We start from the raw sequence: 26,181 nt of genomic DNA, 5'->3' as shown, positions 1-26,181 counted from the left end.
TTCATAGCAGCACAATTTGTAACAGCCAAAACCTGGAAGCAACCCAAGTGTCTAACAAGAGATGAGTGGCTGAAAAGCTGTGGTCTATATACATAATGGAATATTACTCAGCTATTAAAAATAGTGATTTCACCATTTTCAGACCATCTTGGATGGAGCCTGAAGAAATCATGTTAAGTGCAGTAAGTCAGAAACAGAAGGCAGTAGTTGAAAAACAAGATCAGAAGAGAAAACACAAAGCAGAACCTAGACTGGAGTTGGTGTATTGCACCAAAGTAAAAGACTCTGGGGTGTGGGGTGGGTTGTGGGGGAGAGTACAGGTCCTGGAAAAGGATGACAGAGGACCTAGTGGAGGTTGTATTGTTATGTGGAAAACTGAGAAATGTTATGCATGTACAAACTATTATATTTTTGCTTTGCTTCTCAGGATTTGCCTGTGGTCGGTCATATGTGTTTCTCAGGCTGCAGTTCCTCGGGCTGTTACCCAGTCAGCTCATTCTCACTGGTCAACCAAGAGGCCATTTTGATTTGCTGAAAATGTGCAAGTAGATAAAACAGTATGCTTCCTCTGAATGTTTCCTTCTTTTTTTCTCTCCCAGCATCTGGTCAATATTTCCAACGAAGCCACAGATGTCCATATTTTACCCCCACAAACCAGATATTTTCAGATCCAGTATGTAAAGAAGGTATGTGTCCTCCGGCTGCCTGTTCTTCTATGCCGTTCTTGGTGGGGTTACAGTTCTCTGTGCCCGGTGTCTGCTGGGATGGAGTTGCTGTGTATTTTCACCATCATCTTGCTTTCTGTCTGCTTTGTCCTGACAAGAGCCCACTTGTCTTCCAGGAACACTTCCTTGTCCCTGGCTTGTCCCTCACAGTCACCGTTACATTCCTTCCAGATGAGTGGCGATACTACTATGACTGCATCCGTGTTCACTGTAAGGTAAATTTCCTAAAATTTGGGGCATTCAGGTGTATACAGTATCAAAACTTAAATCCTCAAAGGAAAGAGAAAAAGATGGAAGTGTGCCTCCTAAAGCCTAGTGTTCCTCTGCAGTCTGTGTGAGTGGTACAGAGGGTCCTTGCCCAGTGATGTGTGTCTCCATGGCGGGGGGGAGTGTTAGGCTGTTGAGAACGGGGCAGTGGTGCAAGTCACTGTTTGGTGTCAGCATCCCATCTGCCATGGCCTGAAAATGTCATTTGTCATGTGGTTCTGGGAGTTGATATGGCTTTCTTTTTCTTGTTCTTTTTCTTTCTTTCCCTCTTTCTTTTTTTCTTTTCTTTTTTTAATGAGGGGGTCAGTTCTTTACAGTGCAATCATTGACATATGCATACAGTCTCATCATGTAATAAGTCCCCAGAGTTTTCTTCCCATCCTCCCCACCCCCAGAGTCCTTTGCTTTGGTGCAATATACCATGTCCACTCCACGTTTCACTTTGTGCTCTCCCTCCCCATCCCTACTTTGTGAGATCCCACTCATAAGTGGGATCATTTGGTATTCGTCCTTTCCTTTTTGGCTTATCTCACTCAACATGATGTCCTCAAGTTTGATCCAATTTAAACATACTTCATTGGGTGCTAGGTCTAAACATTGGCCATAGCTACTGGGGGGTGGCTTAGTAGTAGGGCATATGCCTCAGGGCAGGAGGCTCTGAGTTTGACCTATAGCACTGCATGAAAGCACCAGCTAAAATAAGTAAGATTCTGTGGTAGATTGGTACATTCTTCTCTCTCTCTTTCTCTCTCTCTCTCCTTCCTCACTATCTCTCTCAAATAGAGTAAAAATTAGGCTAAGAAGTTGGCTCCACAGTAGTCTAAGTGCCACACATCATGAGGCTCTGGTTTCAACCCCCAGCACCACATTAAGAAAAAAAGGAATAAATAAAATAAAAACTAACAGTGGCCCAAACTTGTGATGATAAACACGGCAAATTAGATGGTGTCTCCTGGGGGAAGCATCTTCAGAATCAGCCCTTGGGGGACAAGGAGCTCAAGGCCTGTGTGGCCTGGCTCCAGTTTTCATGAGATATTTCTAGGTCACCTCACTGATCCTCTGGCCATAGCCAAAGCCAATGCCTCATTGCTGTTGACCCTGCTTTCAGATGTCCTCCTCTCTCCTCCTGTTGCTCTATCTTCCTGGGTCAACTCTTGCAAGTCAAGAAGCTTTGACTTAATTAGTTTGTTTCTTCAAAATTAAATTGAAGAGAATGTTACAGTAACAAATGACTTTTGATTTTTTTAATATATTTCTTTATTGGGGGATTAATGTTTTACACTTGATAGTAAATACAATAGTTTGTACATGTATAACATTTCCCAGTTTTTCATATAACAATACAGTCCCCACTAGGTCCTCTGCCAGCCTGTTCCAGGACCTGAACCCCCTCCCACCCCAGAGTCTTTTTAGTCTTTTACTTTGGTGCAGTACAGCAGACTTTTGAGTTATAAGAAGTAAAACCCTCATTGGCAAAACTAGAATATTGCTTTCAGTAGTAGTATTCTCTATTAACAAGAAAAATCCCTGGGACAGGCATTGTAGAGTCCCAGGGCATGGCTTCTGCTGCCTAATAGTACTCTTAGCAATGTTGTATACTTATATAAGGTGTTGGACTCCCAGACATGAGGTTTCAAGTTTGATTCTTGGCATCACCTGTGCCCAGAGGTTTGCTCTAGGTCTTTATCTCTTTCTCTTTCTCTATTCCCTTTTATAAATTAGTCAGTGAGTTAATTTTGTTTTAGTAATCATTTTTATCATCATCAATGCTTCCCTGCTCTGGGAAGCCTTTTTCTATTAGAGAGAGAGAGAGACTGGAGGCTGGGTTGTGGCGCACCTGATTGAGCGCACGTATTATAGTGTGCATTGATCAAGCACATTGATCAAGCCCCTGGTCCCCACCTGCATGGAGAAAGCTTCACAAGTGGTGAAACAGTGTTACAGGTGTCTCTCTTCCTCTCTATCACCTTCTTCCCTCTCGATTTCTGCCTGTCTCTATCCAGTAAATAAATAAAGATAATTATAAAAAAAAAGCTAAGAAAAAACAAGAGAAACTAGGATGTGGAGTTGGGGAGAAGGCATAATGGTTCTGCAAAAGACATTCATGTCTAAGGCTCTGAGGTGCCATGTTCAATGCCCAGAACCACCATAAGCCAGAGCTGAGAAGTGCTCTGGTCAGTCTTTCCTATCTATCTATCTATCTATCTATCTATCTATCTATCTATCTATCTATCCTGTATCTATTATCCATCCATATCTCTATCTATCTATCTATCTATCTATCTATCTATCTATCTATCTATCTATCCCTGTCTCATAAAATACTTAAAAAGAGATAGAGATGTGGAGTGAGAGAAAGACACTACAACACCAGCTTTCTCCATTGCACTGGGGACCAGGCTGTGACCTGGATCATGTCCATAGCAAAACAGGTATACCACTCAGATGAGATAACTTGCTGATTTGTATTATTTTAATGATGTGTACTCAAAATTTCCCACACTTTTTAGCTAAGAAAACTTAGTATTTCTAGTGTATTTAAGAATTCAGTTTTCTTTATTTACTTACTTAGTCAGGGTGGAATCATGGTAGCATCTTCAACTTGGTGTCTGGAAGTGGGAGGACAAAAAGTGAGACAAAATGGTTAATGAACAGGAACCAAAAAGTAGGAATAGAGCAGATGAGATTAGGGCTCTTAAGGTGGAAGAAAGCTAGGAAGTCCATTTTAGGCATGTTTCTAGGGACCCACAAGTATGGTAGTTTTTATTGAGTTTGATAGCTAGAGAGAGGAAGAGGCCAAGATCAGAACTCTATTCAGCACACATGGTGCTAGGAGTCAAATTTGAGGCCTCGCACATCCAAATCCTGTAGTTTGCCCAGTTAACCACCTCCTGGGCCATGAGCTCTCATATTTCTTAAGAATATATTTTTTAAACTAGTGATTTAATATTGATTTACAAAATTACATGTCAGCAGGGGTAGAATTCCACACTATTTCCATCACCAGTGTTCTGAATCCCCAACCCCTCCATTGCAAACCACTACAGTTCTCCCAAAGTTGTTGGCATGGGTTAACTGTTATCTTTACAACTATCTGTCTACGTTTGTACATAACTGCCTCCTTTTTCTTCCAGGTCCAGGCCTCTCTTCCCCTCCCACTCATGACCCTATTACTACATCCGAATGTCCCTCCCTTTTCCTTCCTCTCTCTTTGGGTCTTGATGGAGCTTGAGTACAGAGCCCTCTTATCCTCTCCCTCCTATCACTTCTCCCCCACTGGGAGTATGGATCAAAATGGTTTTGGGGTGCAGAAGGTAGGAGTTCTGTCTTCTACAATTGCTTCTCTGTTGGACATGGGTGTTGGCAGGTTTATCGATACTCTCAGCCTGTTTCTATGTTTCCATAGTGGGATTGGGCTCTGTAGAGGTGAGGTTCCAGGATACATTGTGAGGTCCTGTGCTCAGAAAAGTCAGTATAGAATCATGGTAGCATCTTCAGTTTGGTGTCTGGAAGGTGGCAGGACATAAAGTGAGACAACATGGTTAATGAACAGGAACCAAAAAGTAGGAATAGAGCAGATGAGATCAGAGCTCTTAAGGTGGAAGAAAGCTAGGAAGTTCATTTTAGACATGTTTCAAGGGACCCATGACTATGATAGTTTTTGCTTGAGTTTGATAGCTAGGATGAAGTTGGATAAAAATATTGTCTGAGAAAATGGTGTCATTGTAGAGAAAAGGGCTAGAGTGTTGGATTAGGGCAGAGTAGCTCCCATTCTTGAAACAAATTCTGTGCATAGAATTAACTATTTACCTCCATCCACCCAACCCAGGTCCCTTGTATATGTTTATATCTAGCACCAGAGCCTGTGTAACCTCTAAGTCCCTATTGGTCTGAGCTCACAGTCCATGGTCACAGCTGGGAACATTGCAGACTTCACTCATTTCAGGACCAGACTTCCTCAAGTGGCAGGCAGGATACTCCAGCCTCCCTTCAAAACCTGGGGCAGTCCCTACCATTGCTGCTCTACAGTGAGGGCAAGGCCCTGGGAAAGCCCACAAGAGAGCTTATGATGATGTTCCTGATGAAAGTGACTAGCAATGATGGGGGGGAGAGGGGGGGGTCCATTAGAGCTCTAGGCCCATCATAGTTGTGTGAGAATCCAAAGATTCCCTGACTAGGGCCCAGATGCTGAGGTGGTGGAATATTGACCAAAAAGACCATTATTAAATGAGCCAGTCTCTTGTCCTCTCCTACTTTTTGTAGTCATTAAGGCTGTATTCTTTTTTTTTTTTTTTTTTATAGAAAACGAATGAAAAAGCCACAGCTCATCTTCAAAGACTTTAGTATTCACTGTGGTGAACTGGACTTTTTCCCCATTACTTTTCAGGGAGATGACACTTTGCTTATTCCCATCCATGCCTATCCTGTCATGAACACACTGGAGTTCCCCTCGTTTATAAATCTATCAGACGTCCCACTCGGTAAAAGGTAAGTGACCAAAATGAACTACTCAAGTGACACAGAATGTAGAAAGCTAAGAAACGCATAAATATAGAAAAGTTAGTTCTGTCTTCTTCTGCATGAAAGTTATCCTTCTAGTTGGTTGCAAAGGCAAAAAAAAAAAAAAAAAAAGGAAAGCCTAAGTCATAATGCCTTGAGCAAAAGAGGGAGTGTCCTGGGACTGGCTGGGTGGAGGTGTTGGGATGAGGCTGCAGGAACTCGACCATCTCCTAGCTGGTTGCTACCTTACTGCACCATGCAGGCCTCCTCTTGATGGCAACTTCGAGAAACTGCAAATACTCCTAGTACTAGAGATTATCAGAGGCTGAGAGGGACTGACCAGGCAAGCAAAAAACCACAGGACTAAGTCTTACTTTCCCATTCATAAGTCAATCTCTGCTTTTAGATGGAGGAAGAAGTAGATACAGAGAAGGCATAGATACGACAGAGGCAATGTCAAAAATAAATCTCAGGACCCCCCCCCACCCCCCGGCCTTCTTGTTGAGAAAACAATTATTTCTTCTCCTCCTCCTCCTCCTCCTCCTCATTCTTCTTCTTTTCCTCCAGGGTTATCACTGGATTTGTGTCTGCACTACAAATCCACTGCCCCTGGCCATCAATTTTTTTCCATTTTATTGGATAGGACAGAGAGAAATTGAAAGAGGGAGATAGGGAAGGAGAGAGAAAGATAGACACCAGCAGACCTACTTTATCCCTGTGAAGCGATCCCCCCTGCAGATTGGGAGCTGGGGGTTCGAACCCAAATCCTCACACAGGACCTTGCACTTAGTACAATGTGTGCTTAACCAGGTACGTCACCCCCACCCCCCATGATTTCCATTTGTAATGTAAGACATCTTATTTGGGGAATGGGCAGTGGTAGACCCAGTAGAGTGTACCGCTTCCATGAATAAGGACCAAGTTCAAGCCTCTGGGCCCTACTTGTGGGATGAAGCATCATGAGATTTCTTTCTCCCTCCCTATCTCTCCCTTCCCTCTCAATTTCTTTCTGTCTCTATAAAAATATGATTAAATTAGGGAGTTGGGCACAGCAGGTTAAGCACATATGGCACAAAGCGCAAAGACCGGCATAAGGATCCCAGTTCGAGCCCCCGGATCCCCATCTGCAGGGGAGTCGCTTCACAGGTGGTGAAGCAGGCCTGCAGGTGTCTCTCTTTCTCTCCCCCTCTCTGTCTTCCCCTCCTCTCTCCATTTCTCTCTGTCCTATCCAACAACAACATCAATAACAACAATAACTACAACAACAATAAACAAGGGCAACAAAAGGGAAAATAAATTTTAAAAATATATGATTATAATTTTTAAAAGGTCACTGGGAGGGATAGGTTCATCATGCACCAAGCCCGGTGATAACCCTGGTGGAGGAAAGTCTTTTCTTTTTTCCTGTAAATAGTTGTGAAATACTCCAAGGCGCAGCACTATATGTTCCAGGTATTTAAAGAATATTGCAATTGTGAAGTGTCAACATATAATGGGCATGCCAGTTGGGAAAATGTTTAAACACTTGAGTGGGAAATATATTCATCCATGCTAGCAGCTGTCCAGTGATTCCTGGATAGCTGTTAATACCTAGAAATTGGGGAGTGGTGGGGAAGACACCTGCCTGCACCACCTGGATCAACTTTATGCCTAGAAAGTCCTAGTTGACTGGCTTATAATGTGAATATCACCCATGGTAAAGCGGTAAATAGACCAAAGTTCTTTTTTATTTTTCTTAATTTCTTATTGGGGGATTAATGGTTTACAGTTGACAATAAAATATAATATTTTGTACGAGCATGGCATTTCTCAGTTTTCCACATAAGAATACAACCCCCACTAGGTCCTCCTCCACCATCATCATTAGAGATTTGTTTTTAATTTTTTATTAGTGACTTAATAATGATTAACAAGATTGTAGGGCCACAGGGGTACAGTTCCACACAGTTCCCAACATCAGAGTTCTATGTTCCATCACCCTCATTGGAAGCTTTCAGATTCTTTATCCCTCTTTAGGAATATGGACCAAAATTCTTTATGAGGTGCAGAAGATGGGAGTTTTGGCTTCTGTAATTGCTTCTCTGTTGGCCATGGACGTTGGCAGGTGGAACCGTAACCCCAGGCTATTTCTGTCTTGCCCTAGTGGAATAGTGACCAGAGTTTTTTGTTTGTTTGTTTGTTTTATCAGATGGGGAGATAACTTAATGGTAGAACACAAGACTTGCATACCCTGAAGCCCCAGATTCAATCCTCGGCACTGCAGAGAGAAAACTGAGCTACCTTTTGTTTTTCTCATTCTCACTTTCATAAAAGTCCGTGAATTTTGTATCCTGGGAGATGATGTGGCAGCAGGACTCAGGACTTTCTTCTTGGGCTAGGTACTGGAATCTGATATCTTCCCATTCCCATCATTCTCAAAGGGATCATGATGATTCTTCATGCTCTTCAGTTTCTGCAGCAGTGTCTACTTAGCACAAAACAACAGGCTGAAAACTGGAACAAATCGAATCAGCTGGCCAGTTGCTTTCTCCCTGTGGCATCAACTGATCTTCCTTGAGCCAAGCTGACCCTGCTGTCCAGCTTGGTAGCTATGGACAAGCTTACATGAAAGTCAACTGGGTCTCCCCCAGCCTTGCCATGGCCTCCCCATTTCCCCTTTCGGCCTGGTCCCCTGGGCAAGTTCTTTTGCCCGCCCCACCCTCCTTCCCCCAACAGATGGAACTGTGTGTTCTTTCCAGGACCACAGATGCTTTGTAGGCCACAGGGCCACAGTCACAACACTTGACAGAAAAGCTCCCTGGTGACTCAGTTTCAAAGCCAGGATATTTTGGTCTCCAGAACTGTCACATCAGAAGTTTAAGAATTTACCAAAGGCTGTGTTGCTTCAAGCAGTGAACTTCATGGCTTTTTTTTTTTTTTTAAAGAATGGAAATAATGATGATCAGAGTAGGATGTCTGAAAGGGAACTCATTCTCTCAGTGTCTTTGGAGTTACAAGCATCTGTGATACCAAAAGACAAAAAAAAAAAAAAAAAGAAAACATTGCTTAAAAATTATTTTATTAATGAGAGAGTTGGGCAGGGAGAGAGAGAACCAGAGCATCGCTTTGGCAGATGCGATGCTAGAGTTTGAACTCAAGAGCTTCAATAATATATACATTTATCACTTTATTGGAAGGTTAACGGTTTCCAGTACAGTTGTTGACACATAGTTTCTCATCTGCCCATGATAGGTGTCTGCAAAACACACTCACTCCCAACTTGAGTCCTTTTCCACCATCATGCCCAGGACCCCAAAGCAATCCCCTTCCCTGTCCTCCTTCCCCAGTGTCCTTTGCTTCTGTTCCACACACCAAACCCAATTCCAATTTTCCTCTGTGCTTTCCCTTTCTGTTCTTGTTTCTTAAGTTCCACCTATGAGTGAGATCATCCAATATTCACCCTTCTCATCTTGGCTTATCTCACTTGACATGATTCCTCCAAGTCCCATCCAAAACTTTCTTAAAGTAATAATAAGAGAAAAGGGCTGTGAATCATCGGTCCTATCATAGACATGTCCAAGGCTTTGTCTAGAATTGTACCAAATAAAGGGTTCACCATGAGGAACTATATCACTTATAACTGGGGTAGAGTGAAGACACCAGGATAAGGCTGTAAAATGGACCTTTGGAAGGATTGTGGGAAGTCCTTCCTACCAAGGGAATAAACTTACATTTTTCATTTCATCTAAAAGAATATGTTATGTGTCCCAACCTCAAAGCTGATTTGAAGGGAAAAGCAGCATTTTGTGGAAACACTCTTCCAAGGGTGATTTAAGGCCTTTAATTCATTGTTCTTTTAAAAAATTTTTTCTTTAATTATCTTTATTTATTTATTGAATAGAGACAGCCAGAAATTGAGAGGAATGGGGATATAGAGAGAGACAGAAAGACACCTGCAGCCCTGTTTCACCACTTGTGAAGCTTTCCCCCTGCAGGTGGGAACCAAGGACTTGAACCTGGGTCCTTGCACATTGTAACATGTGCACTCTACCAGATGCTCCACCACCCAGCCCCTAGTTCACTTGTTCTTATTTATTTATTTTTATTTTTATTTTTATATTACAGAATTGCATGTCGACAGGGGTTTGAATCCACACCATTCCCACCGCCAGAGGGATCTGAATCTTCACTCTCCCCACTGCAATCCACCACAGTTCCACTGAAGTTGTAGACATAGGCCAGCCATCTTATCTTATCCAACTATCTGTCCACATTTATACACAGTTGCCTCTTCTTTTTCTGATTCAATCTTCTCTTCCCCTCTAAGCCACTCACAATATTGTAGCTACCTCCATATATCTCTCTCCTTTTCCTTCTCTCTCTCTATGGGTACTGATGGAGCTGGAGTTCAGAGTCCTCTTATCTTCATCCTATCACTTCTCCCCCACTGGGAATATGGATCAAGGTTGTTTATGGGGAGCAGAAAGTAGGAGTTCTGGCTTCTGTAGCTGTTTCTCCGCTGAGCATGGACATTGACAGGTCGATTCATACCCCCAGCCTGTTTCTATCTTTCCCTAGAGGACCAGAGCTCTGGATATGTGAGGGTCCAGCACATACTGGTGAGGTCATCTGCCCAGAAAAGTCAGGAGGGAGTCGTGGTAGCATCTGAAACTTGGTGTCTGGAAAGTGGAATGACCTAAGTTGATACAGGATGGTTAATGAACAGGAACCAAAAAGTAGGGTCAGAGCAGATGAGATTAGGGATTCTAGGGCAGAAAAAAGCTAGGAGAACCACTTTAGGCATGTTCCCGGGGGCACACAACTATGGTAGTTTTGCTTGAGTTTGGTAGCTAGCCTGAGGTTGGATAAAAATGTTATCTGAGAGAATTGTGTCAGAGTGGAGAAAAAGTCTAGAAAGTTAGATTAGGGCAGGGAGTAGCTCCCATTCTTATATTAAAAAAATTCTGTGGCTAAAATTAACTATTTACCTCCATCCACCTGCTACAAGGCCCATATATAATTGCATACTTATATTTAGCGCCTGAGCCTGTGTAATCTATAAGTCCCTATTGGTCTGAGCTTATAGCTCATGGTCACATCTGAGGAACATTGCAGGCTGCACTCATTTTAGGACCATTGTTTTTCAGAGGCAGGACAGGATACCCCCAGCCTCCCTTTGGATACTGGAACTAACCCTACTGTCATTGCTTTACGGTAAAGCCAAGGTCCTGGGAGGACCTACAAGATGCTATTCCTTATGGAAGCAGCCAGTGGTAGTGGAGAGAGGGCCCCTTTAGAGCTCAAGGTCCATCCTATGTGTATGGGAATCCAAGGATTCCTTAACTAGGACCCCAGATGATCAGGTAGTGTGATATTGACCAAACAGGCCATTATTAAGTGGACAGTCACTTGCCCATACCCAACTTTTGCAGTCCTTTCTTTATCTGATTATCTTAGATTTTCTCTCAGTTGTTTAGGTGTTGAATATCATTTGTTGAGCCCAACCAGAGTTAAGTTTTGGGGTTCTGTCTTCTTTGGGCCTTTCTGCTAGGCTTTCCTGCTAATTTGGTCTAAATCCAATCAATTACAGAATTTATGATGCCTTCTTTAAGCACCTCAGCCATTACTGAGCACTTTGACTTTGAGTTATATGATTGCCCCTTGTTTATGGATACATGTAGACCTGTATCCAGTACCATAAACCCTAGCCTAATCTGCTATCTGTTACTTAGTTAAATGAAGTGCCATCTCACTTGGATGTAGGTAGTCCCGTGTGTTAGGAAAGGTCTCACCAGATTTGAAGAGTTTCAAGGTTGATTTCTCAGGCTGGTATCTCTGGTTACAGTTCACAGTAGGATTTCAGTAGCAGCATAATGTGGGGTGACAGCACCAGTAGCGATTTGGTTGAAGTCAACAAAGTTGGTGTGGCGGTAAAGAATCATAGAGAAGGAATTTCAAGAAGTATGGGCATGCCCTAGAGGTGCCAGGACTAGGAGAAATGCAGGTCTGAGGCTGTGGATTTTTTCCGCTGTAGATTGTTTCCAATTCAATCTTTTGTTGTGAACAATAGTTGTCTTGAGGAGAGCAAAGGACTGATCGCAGCTACTCCATAAACTACACCTCCTGAAGTCTTTTCATTTGTTCTTTACCCAAACCCCACTTGGGAATATAGAGCATTAATAAACTTATATTTCCAAATTGCTTCAAAATATATAAATAAAGCAATTCACTGGCACTTAACACCCTGGATTTTTTCTATGTGGAGAATTCTCCTATATTTTATAGTTAGATTTCATTTCTTTTTCCAGCTTCTAAATGCTGTTTTTCCTCTCACTTTCAAACATAAATATTTAAAGTCTTGAAAATACAAATAAGCCTGGGACCTCAGAGCCTCAGACATGAAAGTCTTTTTGACTAACCATTATACAATGTTCCCACCCCTAGTATTATTTTTTTTTTCTCACAGGTTTTGAATTCTAGATTTTTAACTCGTGGGGAAAGTAATCACAAAGCTGTAAACCCTTATGAAAGCCTAACTAAAAGTGTAGCACTCTGTTCCCATTCCTTAGATTTTGTGCAAGTTTGATATGAAAAATGACTTCATCTGTTTGTATGAGCCCAAGGGACTGAATGGTCCAAATTTATAATCAGCATTTAGAGCAAATGAATGTGTGTATCTGGGGCAGTAATTAAAGGTGGAATATTTTTCTTGGTTAGAGTTTTCTAGTCTTTGTATAAGTCCCTAGGATGATTCACTCAACTCAGTATCACACACATTTTGTGACTTATATGAAACTGTCAAGCTCATGGGCTAAGCAGTGAGACACTTTAAAATAGTGTGATAAAAAGTAGTCATTGACCAAGTTCCCAAGAATAGAACATAAGGAATTGCATTGTCTCCCTAAACTACATTTCTAGAAGAGGCAAACACAGGGTGGGTTTTGGTCCTAGAGAGGCACCTCAAGATGGAAAATATTTTCCAAGTCCCGGATACAGTGTAAACAGCCACGTTTATTTTTGGTCCCTGTCACTGCTACCCTCTTGTGCCCTTCTCTGTTTCTCCCCCCACTCCTCTTTCTATCTTTCTTTCTACACACACACACACACACACACACACACACACACACACACACACACACACACTTTTAAGCACCCTTTTAGTATGCATTCTCAAATGTGATTATTTAGTGCTTGTCAAAACATTTAGACTAACCAGCAAAACCAATCAAGTGAATGGTAACTGTTTCTTCCAAAATAGTTTCCTTCTTCCAAAATAGTTTCTGCCTGACTTGTCTCACCCCAGATTTTTTTTTTAATTTCTTTATTGCAGAATTAATGTTTTACATTTGACAGTAAATACAATAGTTTATACATGCATAACATTTCCCAGTTTTCCATATAACAATACAACCCCCACTAGGTCCTCTGTCATCCTTTTTGGACCTGTATTCTCCCCCCCACTCACCCCAGAGTCTTTTACTTTCACCCCAGATTTTTATATATTGCCATTTTTAAATCCAAAAGTAGGTTAAAATATTTGTTTTATTTACTTAATTTTATTTTTTGATTTATTTGTAAAAAGGAAACACTGACAAAACCATAGGATAAGAGGGGTACAATTCCACACAATTCCCACCACCAGAACTCTGTATCCCATCTCCTCCCCCAATAGCTTTCCTCTTCTTTAACCCTCTGGGAGTATGGACCCAAGGTCATTGTGGGATGCAAAAGGTGGAAGGTCTGGCTTTTGTAATTATTTCCCCACTGAACATGGGCATTGACGGTTCGATCCATATTCCCAGCCTGTCTCTCTCTTTCCCTAGTGGGGCGGGGTTCTGGGGAATCGGAGCTCCAGGACATATTGGTGGGGTTGTTTATCCAAGGAAGTCTAGTTGGCATCATGCTAGCATCTGGAACCTGGTGGCTGAAAAGAGTTAACATATAAAGCCAAATTGTTGACTAATCATGAACTTAAAGGCTGGAGTAGTGCAGATGAAGAGTTGGGGGTGGAGGGGTACTCTGTTTTATAGATAGCTAGTAGGCATATTTTAGTTATATTCCAAAGAGCCTGTAGCTATACTAGTTTTTTTTTATTGAACTTATGCTGCTTTGCTTTAAAAACAAACAAGCAAGAAAACCCTATTACTCTCTTATTCCACTGCCAAGTGAGCATTTCTGTCTTCATAATTGCTGATGGCTAAGACCCGAAGGGCAGGGAAGCTAGCAGCTGGCTGTCCTGCTGGCTGCCTTAGACCTCACAGTGTTAGAAGTCCTTTAGCTCTGAGGAAGCATGATTTGAATGCAATCAGCTTGGGGCTCTTTTGCCTCTCTATTTTAAAAGAAGGAAATGCAATCAGTATCTTCTTGTCTTCTCCCAGTAAATGCTGTATTTTTCTCAAGAAAAAAGCAAGAAAGAGAGAGAGCACAAAGGAAGGGAGGAAGGAAGGAAAGAAGGAAGGAAGGGAGAGAGAGAGAGAGAGAGAGAGAGAGAGATGGGGTCTGTAGGTGGCTTTTCATTACAATTTAGCTGCTTCCTTTCCCTAGCCTGTGGCGCCCTTTCCAATGCCAGAGTCCTCTACGCTGCAACTGTCTGCCCCCCTCTAACCTCAGTCATAGTGGGGTTCCATTTCCCACCTCATATTATATATGTTCTGGGAGCTCTAAGGTACTAATTCCCTTACTATAAATCATTTGTATCAATACTTTGCTTTTGAGGTGAACTTAAGGTGTAAATTGTAAGGTGTTTTACACCACATAATTCCACTTACTTGATTCATCAAATTCAGAGGCAGGATGTTGACTGGTGGGTGGTTGCCAGGGCTGGAGCTGGGTAGGGGCTACTGTCAGGTGGGTGGGCACAGAGTTCCTTCCAGTTTGCTGGGTAGAAGTGCTCCCTGGGCAGCCAGAGGAGTGGCTGCACAATAATGAGAACATCTTCTATGCCACCGAACTCTACACTGACACATGTTTCCAATGGCAAATTGTATTTGATTATTATTGAGTTAGTAGTTATTTACAAAATTATAAGATAATAAGGGTATAATTCTGCACCATTCCCACTACCAGAGTTCTGTGTCCCCATCCCCCTCCAGCAGACAAGGTCACAGATACGGTTTGACGATATATCCCACTTTTTGAAGCACACCTACACCTATTACTACTTCCTAGTGTCCTTCCTTTTTTCCCTTCCTTCTCAGATAAGCAAAGTAGTGCCTGACTTCCTCTGGTGGTTTCCTGATTCTTTTCACTTTCAGTGATGGTGTAAAAACAATAATTCTTGGTGACAAATGTTTCAGACCCCAGTGAAATTGGATTTCAGCTCTCTGGTCATCTTCCCCTATAATTTTCCCCCTCTGGAAGTATGAACCAAAATTCTTTTGGGGGTGCAGAAAAAAGGAGTTCTGGCTTCTGTAATTGCTTCTTCTCTGGGCATGGGCATTGGCAGGGTGGATCCATATCCCCAGCCTGTTTCTATCTTTCCCTAGTGGGGTAGGGCTCTGGGGAGGTGAGATTCCCGGACACATTGGTGAGGTTGTCAGCCCAGGGAGGTCAGGATGGGATCAAAGCAACATCTTCAACTTGGTGGCTGAAAGGCAGTAAGATATAAAGCAGGGGGAGTTGGGCAGTAGCGTAGTGGGTTAAGTGCACATGGTACGAATCACAAAGACCAGTGTAAGGATCCCAGTTCGAGCCCCCAGCTCCCCATCTGCAGGGGGGTCACTTCACAAGCAGTGAAGCAGGTCTGTCTTTCTCTCCCCCTCTCTGTCTTCCCCTCCTCTCTCCATTTCTCTCTGTCCTATCCAAACGACTTCAATAACAATAGTAATAATAACCACAACAACAATTAAAAAAAAAAAAAACAAGGGCAACATAAAGGGAAAAAAATAGTTTCCAGGAGCAGTGGATTTGTGGTGCAGGTACCGAGCCCCAGCAATAACCTTGGAGGCAAAAAAAAGATATAAAGCAAGACAAAATGTTTAACAAACAGGGATCAAAGAGTAGAAATAGAGCAAATGAGAATAGAGACCCTAAGGTGGAAAGAAGCTATGGTGTCTATTTTAGGTATGTTCATAGAGTTTAATAATCTCTCTAGTAGCCAAATTTATATGACAATTTTTATTTACATTTTTTATTTTATATATGTTGTAAAGATACTAAAATAAAGTGGAAGATAAACCCAAAATATCCTCTGGTAGAACATTCTTTTTTTTTTTTCTATAATTAATTTGCTATAATTCCTATACTATTTACTTATTTATTTTTTTCCACTTTCAGAATTAATGTTTATGGTACAGTTGCAGACTACTAAATTTAAAAAATATTTTATTAACTTATTGGATAGAAACAGAAATTGAGAGGGGAGAAGGAGATCAAGAGGGAGAGTAAGACACACCTGCAGTACTGCTTCACTGTCCATGAAGCTCCCCCCTTCTTTTGCAGGTGGGGACCAGGGGCGTGAACCACTCTTTGGGGTGCACCACCACCTGACCCAACTATCACAATTCTTAAATGATGTTTTTGACATGCTGGTAGAAGCCAGGAGGCAGACAGCATGTCATCAAGTCATCACCACCTACTTCTGAATTCAGTTCTAGCCCCTCCCCTTCCCAGGGGACTTCTGTTACTTCTCTGATCAGTTACAGAGATGTGACCTCACTTCATTCTGGCTGCACTCTACTGTTTGCACCAAAATTCTACCTTCCCCGTAGTCCTCGGGCATGGGTGAGGAGTTAGGAGTAGATGTACCATCAGCAGGTGTAGGAGAAAGAGGCTCAGTCTCGTCTCCCATAGTGTCTGCTTCATCATGCCAAACTTCCCAAAGAATCAGAAAGACCATCATCTCAGATATTGTAAACTTTTAATCTTTAGGCAAAGATGAATGACAACACACAGAAGCCAGTGCAGGTTTTTATGAGCTTCTAAGACCTTATTCACCTTCACTTCCTTTCTAAGCCACATCTGCAGGTGTGCTCCTGGTGTCCTCTTCTCTTCCTCCCTCTAAAGGAAAGGTGACAGGGCCTGACTTCGTCAGGTGTTCTCCAAGTTCTAGTCCTTCTCAGTGACAGAGCAAAAACTAAGGTTCCTAATCACAGAAGTTTTGTCTCCTGGTAGAACTGAGGTTCGGGCCCCCTAGTCCTCATCTTCCCCTAAAAGTAAGACTAAACAGGTTTGGGGAAAGACTTGAACCAGAAGCAAGAGCGGGAACTCAAAGGTCAGAGCACCAAGAAGAAAATTAAAAAAAAAAAAATCAAAACGTTCAAGCCTCCCTGACCATTGGCCCTTGCCTCAGACCTTTGTCTAAGCTAGTCTAGAATAGGGTAAAGCTTAATTCGTTAGGTGTGAAAAATAATTTAATGCTACTATATAAACATTTCTTTTATAAGTTTGGATTTTTTTTCTTTCTTTAACTGTCGCTAAGGATCAAGGCTCCACTGTACTTTTGGTTTGAGGCCCCAGTCACAGTCAGATTGTCTTTGAAACTAAAATAAGCAGCATACAAAGTTCATAAGAGGATAAATTATCTTAGCTACAAGGGCATTCTTTGAAATTTGAAACATAATTTACCCTCAACTCTTTATATCCTTTCACTGCGGGGTTGGGGTGGGGCTTAGAGGGGTCTGACTTATCTGGCAACTAATCACTGTGTCTGGTTTCTTTTTTCGGTCTTGTTGGTTACGTGCTGAAAACAGCAACTCACTTCCAAAATTTAAAGGAAAATTATAGGCCAGGCCCCTGGTTCCTTCCTTTCTTTCTCTGTGCAAGCAAGTGCTTGTGTGGTTGGTAACATTTTAGAAAAGATCCTGCCTGGCATTATGTAGACTGTTCTTACTGATTGACTATTATAGGAAATACCTGTTTGTTCCTTTGCTTGTTTAGTAGAATGGGGCCTCTTGTATATACAAGTTCACTGGTCCAGGCCACTTTCATTCAAATAGAAAAACAGAGAGCAAGAATGAAAGAGGTTGAGAGAGAGGGAAAAAAAGGGGGGTGTCAGTGATGAGTGCACATATTACAGTGTGCAAGGGCCCCAGCTTTGTGAGTGGTGAAGCAGGGCTGCAGGTGTCTCTCTGTCTCTCTCACACCCCCATCCCTCTTGATTTCTGTCTCTATGCAATAAATAAATTAAAAGCAAAATAGTTGTTTGATTTTGTTAGAGAGAAAGGAAGAGGAGGAGGAGCAGGAAGAGGAAGAGAGAGATGATGATCACTGATGCTACCACTAAGGTCACAACATCTTCCCTGTGATGACAGTGCCTGCACCTGGTTGCAGACATGGCAAAGCAGGTCCCCTACCTAGCAAGGTAGCTCTCCAATCTCGATATGCCTCCTCTGGAGTCCAATATTCCTTTGAAAGAGGGACTCCAGTGCAAGCAATGACATGCCCTTATTTATCCCTTAATAGTAGAGACCTAGGAAAGGACACAGCTATATGAAAGTATTTTTTAAAAACTCAATTTTGGCATCCCTGATTTTAATTTCTACCTCATCCCTTATTAACTCTGTGACCTTGAATGCTCCTAAAAATCACTTCATTTACCCATAGGATGGTCATGGTAGTAGCATATGCCTTGTAGAGTGGGAGAGTATTGAGTGAAAATGCAAGCACAGTGACCTGGTAATAGTAAGGACCAGTGAAAACAAAGCCTTTAGAATTCCCAGACTAAGATTGCAACTGTACATGGGTAAGGTAGCCATTGACTAAGGAGAAGGGAGGTGAGAGTGACTGCTGGTTGGCTTCATTTTCCTATCCTGTGTGTAACGAATCACCCTGAAGCTGTGTTTTAAAAATAACAGCAGTTCCAGCAAGTCAAAAGCCATTATTACTGTAAGGGAACTCTTTGGGTTTAGGGCACCTCCATAACAGAAACAAAAAAGAGTTTCAAATTATGAAGCAGGGCAAATTTTATTTGACATGAGAAAAGATGTTTGTGTGTGTGTGTTCATAAACTTGCAAAAATGTATGAAAATTAGATGAAAGTAGAACCATTTCAAAATGACTTGATGGTGATATATATATATGAAATACTGATGAGACTAAAGAATAAGAGGAGTATATTTCCACACAGTGCCCACCCCAGAGCTCCATACCCAACCCCCTCCCCTGATAGCTTCCCTATTCTTTATCCGTCTGGGAGTATGAACCAGGGTCATTATGGGGTGCAGAAGGTGGAAGGTCTTCTGTAATTGCTTCTGGATTCTGTAATTGCTTCCCCACTGAACATGAGCATTGGCAGGTGGATCCATACTCCCAGCCTGTCTCTTTCTTTCCCTAGTGGGGCAGAGATCTGGGGAGGTGGGGCTCCAAGACACATGGTGGGGTCATCTGCCCAAGGAAGTCAGGTTGGCATCGTGGTATCATCTGGAACCTGGTGGCTAGAAAAGAGTTAAGATATAGTGCAGAACAAATTGTTCACTAATCATGAACCTAAAGGCATGAATATTGCAGTGTCGGGTTAGCTTCGCGGGCGGGTGAGAGAGACGACCAGGGACTCATGGCTGAGTGGTACACAGTTCGGTCTTTATTCATGTGGAACGCAGTGCAGTCTAAGCTATCTCTAATCACAATCTTGTCCTTATATATCCTGAGGTGGAAGAGTCAGGTCCAAAGAGGATGTACGTAGGATAGGGGTGGGGAGAAGGAAAAAGCATGCAAAACAATGAGGATCAAACCAATGCCCTGGAAGCAGGGTGGTGCTTAGTTAACAGTGGTTATGTAAATAGAATACAGTGTTAAGCAGGGGGGATTAAACCAGTGAAACAGAAGGGGTCTTAGAAACAGAATTTAGAAGCATACCAACATTGCGGGTGAAGATTTGGGGTCTCTATTTTGGAAAAAGCTAGTAGGTCTATTTAGGTATATTCCAGAGGGCCCATGACTTTACAAGTTTTTGCCTGACAACTAATATGCAGGTGGACCCAGGTTATTGTCTGGGGAGATGGTGTCCTAGTTGGAAAAAGGACTAGAAAGCTGGATCAGGGAAGAGAGTAGCTCCCAAATCTGGGAAAAGTATATAAATATTGTTAACTGTAAACCCGACTGGTTTGATCTGGGGCCCATATTCAGCACAGGCCTGTGTAACCTCTGTATCCCTGTAGGTCTGAGCTCGCCTTCTGTGGTCACAGCTAGGAACATTCCAGGCTGCACTAATTGCAGGACCCATATTCCTCAGGTGGTAGGTAGAGTATGTTGTCCAGCCTCCTTTCAGAGAATGGAACATTCCCTACCATTATTGATCCACATTGAGGGCAAGGTGCTATAGGGGCCCACGAAGAGGTCCATTATGTTGTTCCTGATGGAGATGACCAGTGACAGTGGAGAGAGGAATGTGTTAGAGGCCTAGGCCTTTATGGTGATTTCAACCCTGCTTATTAAATAAACACCTCTGATGAAAAGAAAACCATGTCTTCTGCTTGCAGATCTATCACATTTAGTCAGCCAGGGCTACTCTACTGTGGGCTGAAAGGTCCACTTTGCAAGATGTCCACTCACATGCCAGCGTCTTGGTTGGGCTGTAAGTTTCAGTTCCCTCCATGTGGACCTTTCCATATACTGCTTTGGGCTCCCTGACAGCATGGGGATTTGATTCTAAAATGAAAATCCTAAGAAAAGTGAGAAATTGTCATTTTCCTAGGTTTGCCTTAATGAATGGACATAACATCATTTTTTTCTTTCTTTCTTCTTTTTTTTTTTTTCAGAGCAATGCTTAGTGTTGGCTTATGGTGGTGTGGGGGATTGAACCTGAGACTTTGGAGCCTCAGGCATGAGATTCTCTTTGCATAAGCACTATGCTATCTACCCCCACCTCCTTTTCACTTTTTTTCTAGTGAAGGAAATACAGAGCCCAGATTCCAGGGAAGAAGACACAAACACCACCTCTCAGTAGGATGCCTATTCAAGAGTTTCTTGACTTAGTTTAAAACTGCCACAACATGCAATCCCAAAGCTTACCCAAACACAGTTTTTTCTCGAGTCTTCTGCTGATTTAGTAGAGAAAAATAAATGGCACACAAATGTATCATTGCTGTTCACACTTTTATTTAATTTTTATTTAATTTTTATTTATTGGTTGGAGACAGCCAGAAATTGAGAGGGAAGGGAGTGATAGGCAGAGAGACAGAGACACCACTCGTGAAGCTTTCCCCCTGCAGGTGGGGACCAGGGGCTCAAACTTGCATCCTTGTGCACTGTAACATGTGCACTCAACCAGGGGCACCACCACTCGGCCCCCTGTTCACACCTTTTGATATGAGAATGACTAATATCAATGAGCTATTAGGAAAGAAAAAGTTCTACTAAAATTTGTTATAGTCAACGTTATTGCCTCAGTTATCTGAGTACTTCTGTGCTGAAGTTTTCCTTTATCCTGATATTATTTCCCTTAAATATTTTATCCCTTACTGGGGAGTTGATGGATGACTGCAGTACAGTTACTGGCACATAGGTATATTGCTCATCTCATGGTTTCTGCAAACTCCCCCAACTTAGATCTTTTTCCGCCGACATACATCAGGACCTCAAAGTCCTGTCCCTTCCCCAGTCCCTTGCCACCCCCAGACTTCCCAGAGTTCCATGCTTTGGTGCAAGACACCAAACCCAGTCCCAGTTTTACTCTGTTTTCCTTTCTTGTCCTTGTTTCTTAAGTCCCAGCTATGAGTGGGATCATCCATTATTCAACTCCATTTGGCGTATCTCACTTAACATCATGCAGTCATAGTAACTAATAGTTAATCTGTTGTGCCTTCTGAATCCAACATCTTGAAATAAGTTAGCCTTTGCCATGCCCAGCGTGAGCTAACCTTCATTTGTCCAGAAAGAATATCAAGTTCTATTTATTGTAAGATGGCCCCTTACTTTGTTCTCTAGGCATTAAGATGTTTGAATAATGGAGGGAATTTGATTTTCTATTATCTACAATCAATTCACGAGATCATTCATTCTCTAATAGAATGTCTTCATTGTTCCTTTAATAAATACAATGTTAAATTTAAGGGTAAGTGGTAAAAGGAACATTGGAGGGGCCAGCTTGAGTTTATGTTGCCATGCACAAGGATCCAAGTTGAAGCCCCTAGTCCCCACCTGCAGGGGGGAAGCTTCATGAGTGGTGGAGCAATGCTGTGTCTCTCTGTTTCTCTATCTCCCCCTCCCTTCTCAATTTCTCTCTGTCTCTATCCAATAAATAAAAAATTTAAAACATATGTATATCAGAGTATGGTAAAAGCAGATGCTATATAAGTTAATATGCTATCCAGTACTCTATTAGCTTTTATTTAGGAAAGAAGAAAAAATCTGGACTTATGTTGATAATACGATTTTTCTGTAAGGGTGATCTGTATTCTCTTCTAATAGATACATAATTTGTGCAGGGTTACAATATAAAAGTCATATTTAAAAGGCTTGGGGGTAGATCTGATTCAAAATAAAGAATAGTTCTTTTGAAGAATAATATATATATGTGTGTGTGTGTGTGTCCATGTCCTTAGCGTAATTGATAAAATGTTTTAACAAAGTCGTAGTAGTGAAAGTTGTGGTTACAGCTAAGGTCTGACTTCTATTTATTTTAATATTTTAACTATCTATGTCTTATGTTACAGAAGAACAGTCATCCAAGCTACTATTTGCTTCTGAGAAATAATAGACATAAGATATCTATATCTTTATTTATGTCTTTCCTCTTATATATGGCCTTGGTGCTTGCAATGAAAAGCTAATCTAGAATGTTTAATTCCCCCACAAACTAATAGGACTTTGTTTCTTCAACTATGAAAAACTTCTAACTAAACTAAAGTTTTCATTTGCCAAAATTTCTTTTGACCCAATTTCATCTAATCTTTCTTTGATATACATTATAATGATGATTCATATTAATTTGATGTCCATATTTTACAAACACCAGTGCAAGCAAAGTTCAATAATCCCGCTGAAATTCGTATTACTTATGTTGCTACGTGGCCATTGAATCAAAGTCCTCGGAACTGTGTGCCCTCATGGCACTGCTTGTTTTTGCAGACTTCCTAATGCATCAAGAACTGGGCTTTGTATAATCATGCAAAACAAACCATGATACATTTCCTATGGGAATTGCTAAAAGTCAGGCACAAATGAAAAGTCCCTGCAGGGTTTTGCTTGTTTGTTTGTTTGTTTGTTTCATTTTGGTTTTGTTTTCCTTTATTTGGGTTCCAGTTCAAGAAAATGCAAACATATGTATGACTTTAGTGAAGGTTTCCTGTGCAGCAGATTTTCACTTGCTGGGGCAGATCTGAGCAGATCCCTGAGGCCACTGAGGAATCCTGGTTTAACCTTCACAGTTTAAGACTTCCTTTGAACTTTGCCCACAGTTCCTTATCGCTTTAAAAGCAATTTGTGACTTAAAAAAAAAACTTTTGTATTATCTTTATTTATTTATTGGATAGAGATAGCCAGAAATCGAGAAGGAAGGGGGAGGTAGAGAAGGAGAGAGACAAAAAGATGCCTGCAGCCCTGCAGCCCTGCCCTCAAAGCTTTCCACATGCAAGTGGGGACCGGAGCCTTGAACTGGGGTCCTTGAGCAGTGTAACATGTGTGCTCAACCAGGTGTGCCACCACCCGACCACAGATTTGTGATTTTTTTTTACTGTTAGTTTTTATCTATCCAGTTAGTGTTATAAGTAGCTGAAGCTCAGTTAGCCTGAACTGCCTTGAAAATGCCTTTATGTACCTTGTGCTTCAGAATCAGAAAGTATTTCAACGTGTTAAATGGACTAGATGCTTGTAGACAGGGACTGGGCAGGTAAAGAAGCTGGGTCATGAGGGCAGGAAGGTTGTAATAGGAAATGTTCCCAAACAGACTAGGTCAGGATGAACAGCACCCAGACAGCGGTATTCTGAAGTGAAGTCTCTCCTAGTATAAACCGGAAGGTCTGACAGGGGAGGACAGGTGGCAGAGAAGTCCTCACCTGATGGATTAAGACAAGGACCAGCCACTGGGCTAAAGGGTGTGGGCTTGGGAGTTCTGTGCAGAGAAGCAAGCAGGTCTTAAAAAAGGCAGGTTCTAATCATGAACCTAAAGGCTGGAATAGAGAGAGATAGGCTGGGAGTATGGATTGACCTATCAACCCCCATGTTAAGTGGGGAAGCAATTACAAAAGCCAGACCTTCCACCTTATACACCCCACAATGACCCTGGGGATAAAGAGTAGGAAAGCTATCAGGGGAGGGGATGGGATATGGAATTCTGGTGGTAGAAATTGTGTGAAGTTGTACCCCTCTTATACTATGGTTTTTGTCAGTGTTTCCTTTTTATAAATAAAAATTGTATATAAAAAGGAAAGTCAGAAAGGCAGGTTCTGAGCACTTAAAATAGGCACTCAGCTTCCTGCTTCTGGAAGCAGGCCAGAAGACTGCCCCAGCTGCATGCAAGTAGGATGCCAAGTGATGGCTGTCCCGGCCTCACTCCTGCGCTCTATGAGAGCGCTTCTGAGTATATACACACTCTGGGGTCCTCTGTGGTTATTGAACTTGTCTGGCACATCGTGAGCAAACATAACACAAAGGGTGGTGTCTCCAACACAGTCTCAACTCCAGGCTCTGAAACAATCAGGGATTTCCCAGGCTTTCTGTAAGTGAGACCTGCTTACTCAGGTCACTAGGCCTTGGGGCCTTTTCCGTGTGACTGAGTATCCACAGGGGCAAGCATCTTGGGAGGCATCAAAGGAAACCTGTGTTTGGACTATGGATACTCTGGACAGTCAATCTGCATCAAACCCCTGCTCTGCCACTAACCAGTCCCATCATTAACGGCAGGACACTCACCCTCTCTTGTGCCTCTGTTTCCTCTCTTGAAAATGGGGGAATTAGTCTACGGCCATACCACCCTGGACACGCCTGGTCTCGTCTGATCTCGGGAGCTAAGCAGGGTCAGTCCTGGTTTGTACTTGGATGGGAGAAAACGGGGGAATTAGAGTATTGACCACCTGATCGGATTACAAGAGGTGATGTCTGGGAAATGTCCAGCTGATCTGGCAGCCAGAAGCCACTATGTCCTTGTTGACTGTTGTTACTGTGGTTGTTTATTGCATAACTACTTTCTTTCCCAAAAAACTGATATTGGGGGGGGGGGGGAATCTTGGTAGTGGCACACCCAGCAAAGTGCACAATCACCATGCACAAGGACTCTGGTTTGAGACCCTGCTCCCTACCTACAGGGAGGAAAATTTACCAGTGGTGAAGCAGGTCTGCAGGTGTCTGTACTTCTTTCTCCCTATCTCCCCTGCCCTCTCAATTTCTCTCTGTCCTATCCAATAAAATAAAATATTTTTTAAATGGAAAAAAGAAATGGCCAAAGGAGCAGTGGATTTGTAGTGCTGGCACCAAGCCCTAGCGATAACTCTGGTGGCAACAGAAATTAAGAAAGAAAGGTAGAAAAGAAAGAAAGAAAGAAAGAAAGAAAGGAGGGAGGAAGGAAAGAAGGAAGAGAGAAAGGGAAGGAGGGAGAGAAGGGGAGAGAGAGAGAGAAAGGAAGGAAAGGAAAACTATTTTTTATCTTTCTCTTTTATCTTTGCAGCAAAAGTTATGTTATTCCATTGCAGTGCAGCTGCCCTGTGGACTTTGAGTTTCATATCACTTTAATTCAGGCACATCAAGCATTCACTGTTACGCCAACCTCAGGTAAGGAGAGTCAGCACTTCAAGTTTCCTTCTGAGGCTCCCACTAGTCAATTGTATTTTTCCCTCTGAGGGAGAAATGGGGGAATTTATGTCCCTGGACTATTTTAATAGAGAGAGAGAGAGAGAGAGAGAGAGAGAGAGAGAGTGTGTGTGTGTGTGTGTGTGTGTGTGTGTGTGTATGCAATTATGTAACGCCCTTGTATCACCTAGACATAATACCTTACTTGCTGTGTGGCCTGCAGTTTTTTTCTCCAGTTCCATCTTGTCTCTTCATTTTGTTGCTGTTTTACTTTGCTGTGTGTAAACTTTGAAGTTTGATGTAGTACCACCTGGTTACCTTTGCTGCTTTTGTTTTTATGTGTGATAAAGAAGACATAACTACCCAATCAATGTCTGGGGCTTTTGCTATTTTCTTCTAAGAGTTTTATGTTCTTATGTCTTATGTTCAAATCTTAAACCTATCTGGAGCTGATACTGTGTGTGTGTGTGTGTGTGTGTGTGTGTGTGTGCGTGTGCGTGTGCGCATGTGCGTGTGTGTGCACAGTATGGCAGTTTCATTCTTTCCCATGTGACTATTCAGTTTTACTAACACCACCTATCCCATGTTTTTTCCTGATGATCTGGCTTTAGTAGCTCTGGGAAGTGAAACTTTCTTATGCGAAATGGGCACCAAGCCATATTTGCTTTAAAAATTATGTCCTAAGAAGCAAAATGTTAATTTGTCAAAATGATAATACACCACTGCTTCAAAACCGGAGAACTACATATATAAACAAATACAGGGGCCAGGTGGTGACGCACCTGGTTAAGAGCACACACTACAGTGCACAAGAAGTCCTCAGTCCCCACCCACAAGGGGAAAGCTTTGCGAGTGGTAAAGCAGGGCAGTAGGTGTCTTTCTCTCTCTCTCTCCCTCTCCATCTCCCCATTCCTCTCAATTCCTGGCTGTCTCTGTCCAATAATAAATAAAGATAATTTTTTTAAAATAGTGTTGAGCATAGATGGATGACAACTATATGTGAATACATGATTATCATCATCATCATTGTTTAGAGACAGAGAGGCAG

General features: G+C 42.2%; 1 protein-coding gene across 1 annotated transcript in view; it reads left to right on the top strand.

Annotated features, from left to right (window-relative positions):
- The window catches only part of CFAP221 (cilia and flagella associated protein 221), a 115,154-nt gene that overhangs the window by 21,936 nt on the left and 67,037 nt on the right, over nucleotides 1-26,181 (top strand). Inside the window, exons 4-7 of the mRNA XM_007524760.3 lie at nucleotides 600-686; nucleotides 842-940; nucleotides 5,380-5,480; nucleotides 25,012-25,115. Of these exons, the coding sequence (XP_007524822.1) occupies nucleotides 600-686; nucleotides 842-940; nucleotides 5,380-5,480; nucleotides 25,012-25,115 (391 nt within the window). The remainder of the gene's footprint in view (nucleotides 1-599; nucleotides 687-841; nucleotides 941-5,379; nucleotides 5,481-25,011; nucleotides 25,116-26,181) is intronic.

The sequence above is a fragment of the Erinaceus europaeus genome, chromosome 18, assembly GCF_950295315.1.
Source record: "Erinaceus europaeus chromosome 18, mEriEur2.1, whole genome shotgun sequence".
Classification (NCBI taxonomy): domain Eukaryota; kingdom Metazoa; phylum Chordata; class Mammalia; order Eulipotyphla; family Erinaceidae; genus Erinaceus; species Erinaceus europaeus.
The sequence above is the reverse complement of the archived record's forward strand: the minus strand, read 5'-3'. Positions and strand labels throughout refer to the sequence as shown.